The following is a 14,486-nucleotide window of genomic DNA, read 5'->3' as shown; positions in this document are numbered from 1 at the left end:
ATTTGGTAACCACCCTCTTCTCTCTCAAGAATTGGAACCTCCTCCTCTCTTTAACTAAAAAAACCTCCTTTTCAGCCTTGGATCGATCCTCTATATATTTTGATTACAGGGGTGTATTTGGAATTAGGGCATAAAAGCAAGAGTACGCTTGGAATATAAAAAATATATATATATTTTTCCCTTTTTCTTTCCGTTTTTCACCTTTACAGTTTTTTTCTTTAACATTAAAGTAATCACTTTGATTGCATCATTGATCTAAAAGCTTTGAAATTTGTATGACAAATTCCCAACATAATAAGCATGAACCTATTTTTTGAATTAACCCAAACGGACCTTCATATTCCAAGTTACGATTTTTCAAAGTCTTCAGCTATTTATCATTTCGGTTCATGTACCAACTTCACAGCGGACGACTTGACTGAGCTATGAGACGAACTGGGAGGGCTACTTGATATCATTGAAAAGATAATTCAATTATCTTTCCAATGGTAGCTCATACACTTAATATGGATCATTGATTCAAAAGTTATGATGCTTAAAAGTGTGACATAGCTTCAGTTAGCTCCCAGAATTTGCATTTGTAGCATTACCTCTCTTGTACTGATCAGGAGAGGGACGATGCCATTGGAAAGGTACGTGAGTCAGATTTCCAACCCAACTTGAATCACCAAAAATCATCGACCACAACTAATGTTACGATTTTTAAAGTTAAAGGGTGATTCATTTAAACCTTTCAAGAACGCCTTCCACTCATGACCGGATTTCGTCTAGGTAGAGGGCATCAACGGGAGATTGGACTACACCACATGAAAGGAGACTCATTTTCCTTTCCAGAATGTCCAATATCATCGAATTTCATTCATTATTGAAGCCGTGATAAATTCATGAAGTCTAAGGTTCCAATGGAAGCTCAATGGAGACTTCAAACTTAAGGATTCTTGATTTTCTTTTCAAATAATCCTCTTTTTAAATAACTCACTTTTCCAATAATCCGATTTTCCCACTTTAGAAGACCAGTCTACTTTTTTCAACTTCTTCTTGACACGTGTTTGATCCCTCTTTGACCCGAGTTGACTCGTCGGTTGACAGGTTGACTCGGATTGACTCGTTCTCTTGTTTTCTCTCTTTTCGAGCATTTTTTGCACAAATTTGCAACAATAATATTACACTCAAAATTCAAGATTTTTCAAAACGTACAACATTAACGTTCACGGGTTGGGAAAACAGAGTCGTTATGAAATTCGACCTTTGGATCGTTATCTTTTAAGCTTTTCTGGGTCGGTTTTCCATGAGGTGTTTCTATTTTTGTTTTCCCGGTTCAATAAACAAACATGAGTATTATTTTGGACCGGATCTTTTTATTATGTATCTAGGGTGTAAAAATGGGGTGTCTACATATATGGTTGACCGAGGATAAACCAGAATCATGTCACCTTCAAATGCATCTCTAAGACGATTCAACTGTCTGATTACCCTAAATTTGGACATAGATCTCAATAGGACACTGCCTAGGGCGAACAAAAGACACAATTTTTAGGCTTATCTAAATTGCTTGGCAGAAATAAAACAAATATACCCCTTTTCCAAATTGGATCTCACTCAAATGGTGTATCTAAACCACCCATTATTTATAAACATGATGGGAAATATGTGTGTCTCTTTATCAAGAGAGGAACTCATGAAACATAAAAAATGAACAACTAATAAAGGCATGAGATGTAGATGAATTTGTAGTGTTGTATTATGAAGAGAAAAAACAAATCTGCATATATTTGGATGCTTCTAACTAATAATACAAGGAGATCACAGTATATAAATCATTCAAGATATAAATGAATCTTCTAAGTTCTAACCGTATGTATAAGATGAATGAGCTTATAGATAGATATACAAAAGAAATCATATTTCTTACAATTAGTACCTCGTGTAAGCTATATATCTAGGAGTCCAATGACCGGATGTGTAATTGCATCCCAGAAAAGAAGAAAGATATCAGTTTCCCAGCCCCCGATACAGCGTGTAAGAACAGTTTCTGATCAGATCGCAACATAGGTAAGAAGTGAAGCTGCTGATATCCGCAGACTGAACCAACCACGAAGTTGCCGTTGATTTCCGGCTGGTAAGATCGATCTCTCAGGCAGACTCGTGCCGCCGGATGAGTCACTTCCTTCAGCGCCGAATCACATGAGAAAGCTTGAAAAATTAGGGTTTTAGTCGGAAGCTCAAGACACATATATATATATAGGAATCATCATCTTTTGAAAAATTATTTTATTTTATTTGTTTTTTATTTAGGTATGATGATTGATTATGTTGAAAGTCAATATATTTATATTATATATTTATTAATTACAAAAAATATTATATATATATATATATATATATATTTATTAACTAAAAAATATTGTACTGGTGAAAATAGCTAGAATTTTTTTTATTAGTTGATAATTATTTTTAAATAAAACTTAATATATAAAAAAATTACTAATAACATAAAACAATTAAATGAGAATATGCATTTAAATATAAAATTTTAATTTAAATATAAAAAAATATTAAAAGAATTTTTAATACAAATTTCTTTAACTTATGTAACCAGTGACTAATAAAATAGAGTAAAGCGAATCAACAAATTAAGTGAAATCAGAAAACTCTATCATATATTTATTTTAAGCGTAAAATATATTAATCATTTATATATATTATCAAAACAATGAGAAATTCATATAAATTATGGGATAATTATTCATATCCGAAAACATTATCTTCTTTGATGCTAAAAAATAGACGAACACAAATTCAATAAAATATTGTATATCGACTACTTGAAGTATTGTTTAAAAAAATAAAAACAAATTCAATCTAGATAAATAAGATATTAGACCGAACAAAACATATAGGACAACCCTTGCATCATTAAATAAGATTTTACAAAATTGCATGATTATTTAACTTATTAATAAATTTGCCTTTATAGTTAATGACTTAAAAAACTTCTTCTAAGTTGGTACAAATTAAACAAATAAATGAAGCTCTTAAATTCATAGATTATAAGTGTGAAGTTGTTGAGAGAGCTCTATTATTTCTATTTAAAAAAAATAAGTTTAGTTAGATGAGAATAAGTCACCAACAATTGAGATAAATATTTGTAAGTAAATGTAACCAAACTCCTCTGTGTATATGATAGAAAATAAACGCACTTTCGAATTTATACTAACTTTTTACGTTACAAAAATATAAAATAAGCAATATAATTTGTCTAAGTAGTTTTAGGTTTCGCCACTATTAATTTTCAATCGTAATCTCATATTGCCTTACATTGAAAGATAAGTTATGAAAATGAGGTCATGCTAATTTTATATACTAAAAAAACATATAGGAAGAAGTATTTTTTATTTTTAACAATATTTGATATATCATTCATCCAATTTATTTTTAACAATATTTTTCTACCAATTTTCATATAATATATATTTTAAAATAACAAGTGTTTACAAAGAAATTCACAAAATTAAAATATAAACAATTATTTTAAATCCATTAAATCCAAATAAATTAAATAAAAATCAGTTTCCAAATACTTCTTTTCTTCTTTCTATATATATATATTGCGCCGTCAACTGCACCTCTTCTCTATACAGCTTTCTTATTTTGTTTCCTTTTGCTCAAAGTGATTCGGCGCCGAAAGGAGTCGGCGGCGATCTCATCCGGCGGCCGATTTTCTCAACATAGATATCGATCTTACCATCCGGAAATCGATAGTGACTTTGTCGACGGCGATCAGCAACTTCACTTCTTATTCTAGGACCAAGTTCTGATCAGAAACTGTTATCTGGGTTGCAAATACACATCCGGTAATTGGACTCCTGGATAGTATATACCCATATAATTCTTTTCATTTACATCTTCAAATTTCCAATTTTTAGGTACCAATTGTAGGAAATGTGATTTTTGTTTGTTTTGTTTTTGGTTTATCCATTAGCTCATTCATTTTATACTAACTTGTTAGAAGAATTCTAATCCAGTCAAACTACTAAATTATAAACAAGAGGACCAAAAGTTTCCTAATTGATCATATTAGATGACAACTTTACAAAAGAGGAAAACCATCAATGTCCACCCTATGAAGAAGGGGTTTGAGTTCTGATTGTCAAGTGATTTCAAGCTGAGAAGAATTATTTCAATGAAATAGATGACATTTACCAACCGATTAACTTTGAGGTTGCCATCTTCCACACTTGAAGAGACAATAAGGACAAAACAAGTATAGGTGGAGAAGATTCTTTTCGAATTGATAGTATAATTAGTTTCACCTCTTTTCCAATTTGATACCTAAGAGCAGGGACTTAAGGATAATGGAAGTTGAAACCAATTGTTACTAGCACTGAAGTAATGATCTTCCTATAGTGCAATATCATCAACTTCTTTAACCTAGCTAACATCTATCAATCATTTGCTTGCTTCTGTGAAAACTTATGGTCAAGTGACTTTATCCATGTGGAAAATACAATCTAGGCACCTTTCTAAGTGTTATTTGTTTACTCCAAGTGGATGGAAATTGCATGTCTTCTCCAGCATGACTAATTTATGTCTACCTAGGAAATTGTGATTTCATTTATTAGTTATCTTGTATTATTTGTATAACATGATCTCCTTGTATTAGTTAGATCAGCCAAATATATGAAGAAAATTTTGTTCTCTTCAAAATACAATGACAAAATCATCTACATCTTATGTCTTAGTTGCCCATCTTGTATGTCTGTTTGAGTTCCTCTTTTGATAAAGAGCCACACATATTTTTCATCATGTTTATAAATAATGGTTGGTTTTGGATACACCATTTGGGTTGGTTCTTCAACTGGGGGGATCCCATTTGGCAACGGGGAAAATTTGGATACACCTAATAAAGGCTTTGCTGTTTGCCCGAGGCTGTGTCTGATTGAGCTCAGTGATGGCTTAAAAAATTGTATGTCCAAATTTAGGGTAATCTTCTTCGAGAGGCGTTTGAAGGTGACATAATTTCAGTTTATCCGCAGGCAACCACACCTTTAGACCAGATGTAATTATTGGCAGTTTTTTAGTGAGGCCGAGATCCATATACAAACCATTTTCCAAACGCAGCCATTAGAATTTTTTTTTTAGAATCATTTTTTTTAGAAAAAAAAAGGGTTTTCTATTTTGTAACATATGATTATATATTAAAGTCTGCATATTTTGTCCTAATTATCTTAGGACTATTTTCTTCCCTTTTTTTACAATGAATGTGCTAGACTGCTAGTTTCTCTGTTTGGGTTATTTGTTCTGTATCGATTATCGCCAGACCAATCTTCTTTCCTTTTATGCGTTGAATATATGCTCAGAAAAGGAAAAAGAAAATAAACAGGAATTGTAGTCACATTGCTGTAAACTTTGTTAGCAACATAAGCGTCAAAGTATATTCTTTATAAGTCATATGACATGGTTGTGGCTGATACTGATATTGCTAATTATTTCTGGAAAGAACCAACAATGCTAATATCATGTGATCCTTAACAGGAAAGATTATAGACAAAGAACTTTGAAAAAAAATGTGAACAATTTAATACATCTTTAAGATATACGAAGTTTATGGTATTAATCTTTATCTCCTGCAGTCTATTAATTATTTATTTGACATGTTTTTATCAGCTATTATTTATTAAAGTTACAGTAGTTCTGTAGGGTATTGTTCAAATAATATCCGTTCTTTGCTACACCATGAAAATAAGCTTATGTTAACATATGTCCCAACTCTTATTTTGATATATTTAGGAACAATGTCTGGTGAAGAGGTTAGAAGAGTCTCACGTGAAGACATACAACTGGTAAGTGGTTGGATATCTTTGTACTTCTTTACGTTCTTACTTGCTGGCTAAGACTCATGTTAGGTGTAGCTGTCATCTTATATTGTACTCTTACATCAAAATTATGGTGAAATTTTGTTTAGAAGAGTTGCTAATAAGTTTTAGAATTAGTATTGTATTTAACATATTTACTTAGGATGTCATATTAGCTGTCAATTATACATCTGAGACTTTTAATTGCATGAATTTACGACATACACAGTACATCTTAATAATTTTCAACAGTAATAACTTCTGATTGTTGATCTACATCTGATTTTAGGTTCAAAATCTTATCGAGCAATGTCTCCAACTGCACATGAGCCAGAAAGAGGTGATGCATACACTGTTGGTTAAGGCCAAAATAGAGCCTGGATTTACTGAACTTGGTAACTTTTTATTTTCCTCTTACATATTTTCTGTTTTTCTTAGACATTTATTGCATTTCCTGAAACACAGTGGTTTTATTGCATCTTTTTTATAAATAAATGCATGAACACCTTCATATATAATAAGTATTTATTTCTCATACACTTATTGTCTTTTGTGATACGATGTGATAAATAATAAAGGTTTTTGTATTGTATTTTATTAGTTGATATGTTACTTTATTAAGAATGAACTACTTGTTCAGTGTGGCAAAAGCTTGAAGAGGAAAACCCAGAATTTTTTAAGGCATATCATTTGCGCTTACTTGTGAAGGATCAAATAGTTCAATTCAATATGTTGCTAGAGAAGCAGGCGGAGTTAATGAGACAACTATCAATTGGAACTCCTATTCACATGTCCAATGGACCTCATATTCCACTAAGTAAGACATCTCATTCTTCTGTTTACTTCTCATGCTCAAAGGTGCTTGCTTTCATTTTCACTATATGAAATCTCTTGTATTAAAATTGAACTGACAATTGTGATTTTCACAAAGCTCACAAACTAGATAGATATCTGAGTACATATATGAAAGATTAGACCATGGGAGATTTCTTTGGAGAAATATATGCCAGTAGGAAATTTGCACACAAGACTTCAAAGAACAAGATTTTCTTTTATGACTTTTTTCTATTCAAATAAATATAGTGTATAATGAAAATAGTTGAATTTGGAGAAGTAATTTGTCACTAGTTCATGTTTTTCTCAACGCTTTGAGAATAAATCCAAAATATGAAAATTTCCTAATTGAGGTCCACTAACTTGTAAAATAAGCGTTAATCTGAATCAATATACTCTATTTTACAAAACAGTACAACTTCAACTTAAACCTTTTCAAATATCGGAATATCCTTGATTATCAACATCTCAAGGTAACGATGTTCGCTGTTATTGACTGAACATTAGCATTAAAAAGAAAAATTAGAGTGATAATTTTGATACAATCGGCTCATGTCTGTTTAAAGGAAATTTTTTTGCTAATTTTGATAGAATCAGATCATGTCTTCTTTAAGGTGCCAGTTCTAAATGTAAACTAGGAAAAGTTGAATTGGATAACCAAAGTGAAAAACAGTTTCTTTAAGATTAACATGTAAATTCTGATTGAAGAACCAAGTAAGTTTCATTGTGAAAGAATTCTAAAAGGCTTTGAGTTCATCTAGCACAAGTCTTAAAATATGTTTACATTAAAAGCAAAAGATGACAAAATAGAATTCTGTTAAAAGGGCTATTCTGTTTGTGACCCTATTATATCAAGGAATGGAATGTATATTTTTAAACTTCATTTCTAAAAATGATATTTTATTTGGTAGTCTAAATCTAATCCAACTTAATAGTAATAGTATGGTGGTTATTAGAGAAAAGTTAGTGGGTGATTAAGTGGGTTAAGGTGTTAATGAAGTGTATAATATTTGAAGTAAGAAATGAAATAGATTGAATCGGATTATCTCTCACGCTTAGACCATTCTTAGCCTCACCTACATTTCCTCTACAAATCCTAGATATTTGGCGGGTACCTAACAAACCCTTGGACAAATATTTTCGGCGGATGCAGAAAGTAGGTATTTCTGGTGGATGCTAGAAAGTAGATATTTTTGGCGGATGCTAGAAAGTAGATACTTTTTTTCCCCACATGGATATAATATGTGCATTGCATATTTATGGAAAAGAAAATGAATTATGCATCCTGCACACAAAATTGGGCCTACTTGTTTTTAGACGATCATTCAACTTGTAATTTAGGTTTCAAAGACATGCATATACTAACATTGGACCTATTTAGAAGGTGCTACATAAATACACTTTAACAAAGCATAAGCTAGGCACACTACCAACATTGGACCTATTTAGAAGGTGCTACATAAATACACTTTAACAAAGCATAAGCTAGGCACACTACCAAATAGCCTTACTGTTTCTACACTTTCTGAAACAGTGCTATTGCGTATGTATGATGACTGACTAGATCTTTGTGAACACTGTAAGATGTAACTACACGAAAATGTTAGTGGTCAGATCTTTGAGAGTTGTCGGTAGTTAAAATTGAGCTGTAACATGGATCCTAGAAGTTAGTTACTAGTCAGCAATATGATTTGCTATCGAGTTATAAATGGGAGAATAATTATGGTTAGGTTTGCGATTATTGGGCTACTTTTAGTTGTTTGATAATTATGTTGAATCACATAAGTGGGAGCTGGTTATTTCTCGTTTGTTGGGAATGTGTAATTATTATTATTATTTAAAACAAATCTTTTTCAGTTTAAATTTTCAAGTTGAGATATTTAATCCATTGCCCTTTGGTTTTGCCCACTGACAGGAAACCAAAATTCAGCATGTTATGTTCAAGAGTATACAAGACCGACCTTGCAGGCAGGAGATATGCAACAGCCTTTATGCTCCTCTTCATATTCAAATGGCGGGTCTTCATCGATGCATATGCAAGGGACTGTTGATATATCCAACGATGCTAAAAGAAATAATATTTCATCCAACATGTTAATGACTCAGAGCTCAAACATGGGATTGGTACAAGGAATGAACGGACAGAAAATGAAGTCGGACACTGGTTATATAAATGGCTCCCCTTGCATGTTTGGACCTAATGGCAATGTTCTTGATGCCCGCCATGCAGCTGGAGAAATTCAAATTCCTGTTTCATCCTACAGTAGTGTTGAGTCACATCCACAACCGATTAATAATAATAATACCCTCTTAGGGGCTGATGCTGCTTATGAGAGCCTAGGGCAGATTCCAAGAAACTTTAGTCTTTCAGACTTAACCGCCGATTTTTCTCTCGGTTCTGGTCTTACTCTCTTAACCCTTATCTCCATTAAACTTTGTTTTATCATATTCATAAATGCTCATACTAGTGATGAACTGGATTAAATTGATTTGATACAATGTGTCTGCATATACTTGCTTAGATGATACTTCTATTGTCCTTGCAGATATACTGGAAAATTACTCTGGATCTCCTTTCTTAGCAGCTAGTTCAGACAGCTTCTTGAATCCTCAATTGCAAGGTAATGTTTTGAGATATTTGTTTGTTGTGGCTTCAATTCAAATCATGATGTTCATGGTGCAAACATTTTTTTCCTTTCAATCTATATGCAGATAATAGAAGATTGGACACAATATCCGAAGGGTTGAGCTATGATAATTTCGGAAGTGATCGACTGAAATAGCAATTAAGACTGTATGTTTTCGGATCCATCACACTGCTTATTTCTTTTGACTATAAATATCTTGCTTAATCTAGCTGACAGAGACCCTCAAAGGGGACAAAATTCTTCCAATAATTTCTTATTTATAACAATCAAATTTGAGACATTCCTTAATGATTTAAACTCTCTTTTTATTGTACAGATGTAGAGAAAGTTTCTCAATGTTGGAGTAAGTATGTAAATAAGCTGGATGGTCTGGAGAATGCGCAAGATCTCACATGGGGATTTACTTGCGTGTGATTAGGTAAAAATGACTTTTAAAGATGTGCAGATAACATGTGAATTTGGTTTTTTAGGGGTGGATGTTGTTAATAACATTTGATGACAATTTAGAATCTTTATATGGTAAGGAGTATATTCAAACTTGGTTTGTGATTTTATCAGACTATATTAGTTTGATTGTTTGATTGTTTGATTCTAAAGGTTTATAACTTTTTTTAACTCACTAAGCTATTTAGAGATTAAATGTCACAAGTTAAATTTACACTAAAAATGTTTTAAGTTGAATCTAAATGTCACAAGTTAAATTTTGAAAATGTTTTAAGTTGAAGGGGTCTACCTACATTAGAGATAATTATAAAATTATTGAGTAGAGGTGAACCGACTCAATATATGAGAAGGGGAAATTTGACGAAATGACCCTAAAAAAGGGTTTAAATGTGCTGGATCACTTAAATTTTTTTTGACGGAAATACTCACGTAACGCGAAGGGCACGATTGTCATGCGAAAAGAAAGCCTGTGAAATTACCCCGCCGCGTAACGCGAAGGGCACGATTGTCACGCGAAGGGCACGATAATTTTGGACTTTTCACAGGATTTTTCTTCGCGAGACGATCCTGCCCTTCGCGTTACGCGATGGGATAATTTCGTCAACTTATTTTAAAGTAGTCAATTGCGTAATTAAATTTACCAACGTATTTAAAGAATTTTTTAGGGTCATTTCGTCAAATTTCCCATTGAAAGTGGGATAAATCATTGCCTCAAATTAATAGGAGGTTATATTTTATTTTATTTTAAATGTTTGCATTTTTAATAAATAAATAAATAATTACATAATACTTTAAAATCAAATAAGTGAATCCGGACTGAACATCAATCATTATTAGAAATAGTGGTAACAATTAAAACTAGTAAAATACCCTACGTTGTACGGGAAAAAATATAAATGAAGTTTTTATATGATATTTAATTCAATATATTTATATATAATAAAAAAAATATTTATATAAAATTAATATATATTTATATTAAAAGAAAATATATATATATATATGAACTTACAATATTTTAATTTTTTATAAACGAACTTATATGAACTAAATATTCTTATATAAATATAAACATGAACTTACACTATTTTAATTTCTTTATTAATTTTATAAGTTTGGTTCTTTTTAATGTTAAAGAATGAAATTTTTTAATGCAAATTTAGTGGTGTTCTGCAAAATGTGTTCATAACAATCATTAAGAAATACTAAATCGTTGGAATAAGCTAAATTTAACCTCTTCAACAAAAACGGTGTCACCCTCTATTACACCAAGTTTAGACAAAGACTTCTATACCAACTTGCTTCTAAGATGTGCTGAAATCTTCTTTTTAAATCTATTTAATTGTAATGAAAAGTGATCAGTTATGTTTACATGTTGTGTAGATGAAAGTTAAGATTTTAATTCCATTTAAGCCATCTGGTCCATTAGAGTCATTCCATGTCATCTCCATCTGCAAAATGTGTTTTCATAACTCAATTATTAAGAAGATACAAAATCGTTGGAAGAAGAAAAACCTAAATTTAACCTCTCCAACAAAAACGGTGTCACCTCCTTTACACCAAAATTTAGACAAAGACTTGAATACTCCACATACTTCCAATACGTGCTGAAATCTGATACAACTAAAATCATTTCATAACACACTCTTCACAATTAACTACATTATAACTGTCACTTTATTCTCGTCACTATATTTAACCATAATATTTTTCTCTCTTGTATCAAAATCTTCTTTCTGAATCTATGCAACTGTAATGAAAAGTGGTCAGTTATACAATTATCAATTCAAGTTTGGTAATAAAAAGAGAATCCAACATAAAAAATAAAGGGTTTATGTTTAGTATCATCATCACAACCAAAAATATGTTTATAGGTTCATTCATAAACACTTTTGCATTATATTTATGAAAAAACGTTAATAAATTTATGGATACAAAAAGATGTATTTGGATGAGATACAATGAAAATAGAAACCTCCCACTCTGAAAGAGAGTAATATTTGAAAACAAATTTGTATCTAAACATTAATATGATACTTCAAATATTCTAGAGACATTAAGATTTCTTTTAAAAAAATGTAAGACCTTGATTTATATTGTTTCTCTTTGAGCCAATATGAGTTTATAAGCTGCATATATCACTTCTAGTATACCATTTCTCGTGACAACACTCATACAAAAACATTTAATACCACGTCCTTCAAAATTTCCTTGAATGATACCCATTTTTATGTGTGCTTCTGGATGATCCATTTTGTTATAAACTACCAAACATCTTTCTGAATCTATGTAACTGAAATGAAAAGTTGTCAGTTATATAATTATCAATTCATGTTTAGTAATGAAAAGTGAATCTAACATAAAAAATAAAGAGTTTATGCTTTGTATCATCATCACAAACAAAAATATGTTTATAGGTTCATTATTCATAAACACGTGTGTAATATACTTCTAAAAAACTGTTAATAAATTTATAGATAGAGAAAGATGTCCATAGTTGAGATACAATGAAAATTGAGACATCCCACTCTAAAAGAGAGCAATATTTGGAAACAATTTTGTATCTAAACATTAATATAAGATTTTAAATATTCTAGAGATATTAAGATTTCTTTTAAATAAAGGGTGAGAACTTTATTTATACTGTCTTCTCTTTGAGCCAGTATGAGTTCATAAGCTACAGGTATCACTTTGTGGGTACCCTTTCCAGTGGCAGCACTAATACAAAAAACATATAATGTCACGTCCTTTAATATTTTCCTTGAATGATGCCCATTTCTCATATGCTTCGGGAAGATCAATTTATTTATAATCTACCCAACATGGTTTTTCAGAAAGCTCTAGAATAAACAATTATATTTTAAGCCGAACTGAATCATATTCGTATTCTGGCTGTTTAGATGAACCATCAATAACTTGTACCTGGTTTTCATAATGGTTATAAATAAGCAGCAGCACAGTATGATGACATTAATGAATATATAGTTTCATTTTACCAAAAAAAAACATCTCTCTATGTGACTAAGAAATTCATGGATTAAACCAAAACCTTGTTGAGCTCCCTCGAGTAAACCAAACAAATCTGTGACAACAAATTGTTATGTCATAATCGAATTAAACAATGCCTAGAGTTGGAAGTAAAGTGATGAATTTTTATATAATCTCATAATTAACCCTAGATTCAATTATAAAAAGGTTTAAAATTGGCTCAAACTTTAAGCAATTAGGAAGAATAAAATTTATTTAGACAATTTTTAGAAATCAAAAGTTGAGAAAATGGTGGAAGGTGCATTCTCCTCTGAAAATTATATAAAAGTTTTATTTATTAAAGGAGATGAGAAAGTAAGAATCTCTGTTTGTCATTTCGTCGAACACTTGGTATCCTACAACTATCACGTCACTCCTCCGATTCTTCTCATCTCTCCTCTTCCTCGTCGTCTTCATCGCCATCGTCGTCTCATCAGGGGAAGAAGACGATGCACTCACCATCTACGATGTCCTGCAGCAAAACAATTTTCTAGTATGTCGTCTACCAAAAAGTGTAACATAATATAAGTTCAATCGAAACTCAGAAAAATCAATGTGTACCTTAAGGATATATGTAGTTACAGTGTGGAAGGTTAGTAGAAGACGACGCGATGGACGTCACATCCTCCTGTGCATCAATCTCATCTGGATTGAATTAAACATTAAAAATAATTGGAGCCCCGAGAAATATATCCAATAATATAAAGAGAAAATAAAATATAAATTAATTATTAAAGTTATAAAAAGAAAATAAAAAAATATTAATTAAGAAGAAAAAATTAATATATATAAAAATAATTATGATAATAATAATAATAACTCTCAAATTTTCTCTTATATAATTAAGAATTTAATATATATATATATATATATATAAAAATAAAGATGAGAGAGAAAAAAAATTAGGAAAGTAAATTAATATATATTAAATTATAGGTGAGAGAAATGTTATTTGTTTTTAAAATATTTAATTTTTAAATAAATAAAAAATACATATAATTTTTTATTTTATTAAAAAAAATATAAAATTTATTTGTGTGAAAATATAAAAAAAAAATTAAGGTTTTTATTGGATAACAGGTAGTTTTGAATTTCAGGATTTATTCGAAATATTCAATATTTTGAATAATGAGGTTGATGTTTTATTGGTTATTTTGTGTGTTGTTCTATTATTTGTCGGCGCAGTTGCTAAATCTGCACAATTCATTCTTCATGGGTAACTGTGTGGTTACCGATGCTATGGAGGGATCTACTCCTATTTCAACGCTTATCCATGCTGCTAGCAGCGGGCATTTTTCTTGTAGCTCGTATTCTTCCTCTTTTCATAACCATACCTTATATAATGAATTTAATCTCGTTAATTGGTATAATAACATTATTTTTAGGAGTCACTTTAGCTCTTGCTCAAAAAGACATTAAGAGGGGTTTAGCCTACTCTACAATGTCTCAATTGGGTTATATGATGTTTACTTTAGGTATGGGATCCTATCGAATTGCTTTATTTCATTTAATTACTCATGCTTATTCTAAAGCATTATTGTTTTTAGCATCTGGTTCGGTTATTCATTCAATGGAAGTTATTGTTGGATATTCGTCAGATAAAAGTCATAATATGATTCTTATCGGGAGTTTAACAAAACACGTGCCAATTATAAAAAAAACGCTTTTTTTAGGTACA

At 30.8% G+C, this 14,486-nt stretch overlaps 1 protein-coding gene across 3 annotated transcripts; it reads left to right on the top strand.

Moving 5' to 3' along the window:
* The first annotated feature begins 3,634 nt into the window (after nt 1-3,634).
* Nucleotides 3,635-9,912, top strand: LOC124933476. Of its 3 annotated transcripts, XM_047473883.1 has the most exons (8): nt 3,635-3,854; nt 5,791-5,843; nt 6,145-6,250; nt 6,496-6,672; nt 8,605-9,090; nt 9,236-9,310; nt 9,402-9,483; nt 9,654-9,912. In XM_047473883.1, exons 2-7 carry the CDS (start codon nt 5,796-5,798, stop codon nt 9,470-9,472), a joined length of 963 nt encoding a protein of 320 aa, XP_047329839.1. In that variant the 5' UTR covers nt 3,635-3,854; nt 5,791-5,795; the 3' UTR covers nt 9,473-9,483; nt 9,654-9,912. The 3 variants fall into 3 exon arrangements, with proteins under 3 accessions (XP_047329839.1, XP_047329838.1, XP_047329837.1); XM_047473882.1 differs by lacking the exon at nt 3,635-3,854 and having other exon boundaries at nt 5,643-5,843; nt 8,605-9,084; XM_047473881.1 differs by lacking the exon at nt 3,635-3,854 and having other exon boundaries at nt 5,644-5,843.
* The last annotated feature ends 4,574 nt before the right edge of the window (nt 9,913-14,486 follow it).

Source organism: Impatiens glandulifera, chromosome 4 (assembly GCF_907164915.1).
Source record: "Impatiens glandulifera chromosome 4, dImpGla2.1, whole genome shotgun sequence".
NCBI lineage: Eukaryota > Viridiplantae > Streptophyta > Magnoliopsida > Ericales > Balsaminaceae > Impatiens > Impatiens glandulifera.
Note: the sequence above shows the minus strand (reverse complement) of the source record. Positions and strands in the feature narration are given on the sequence as shown.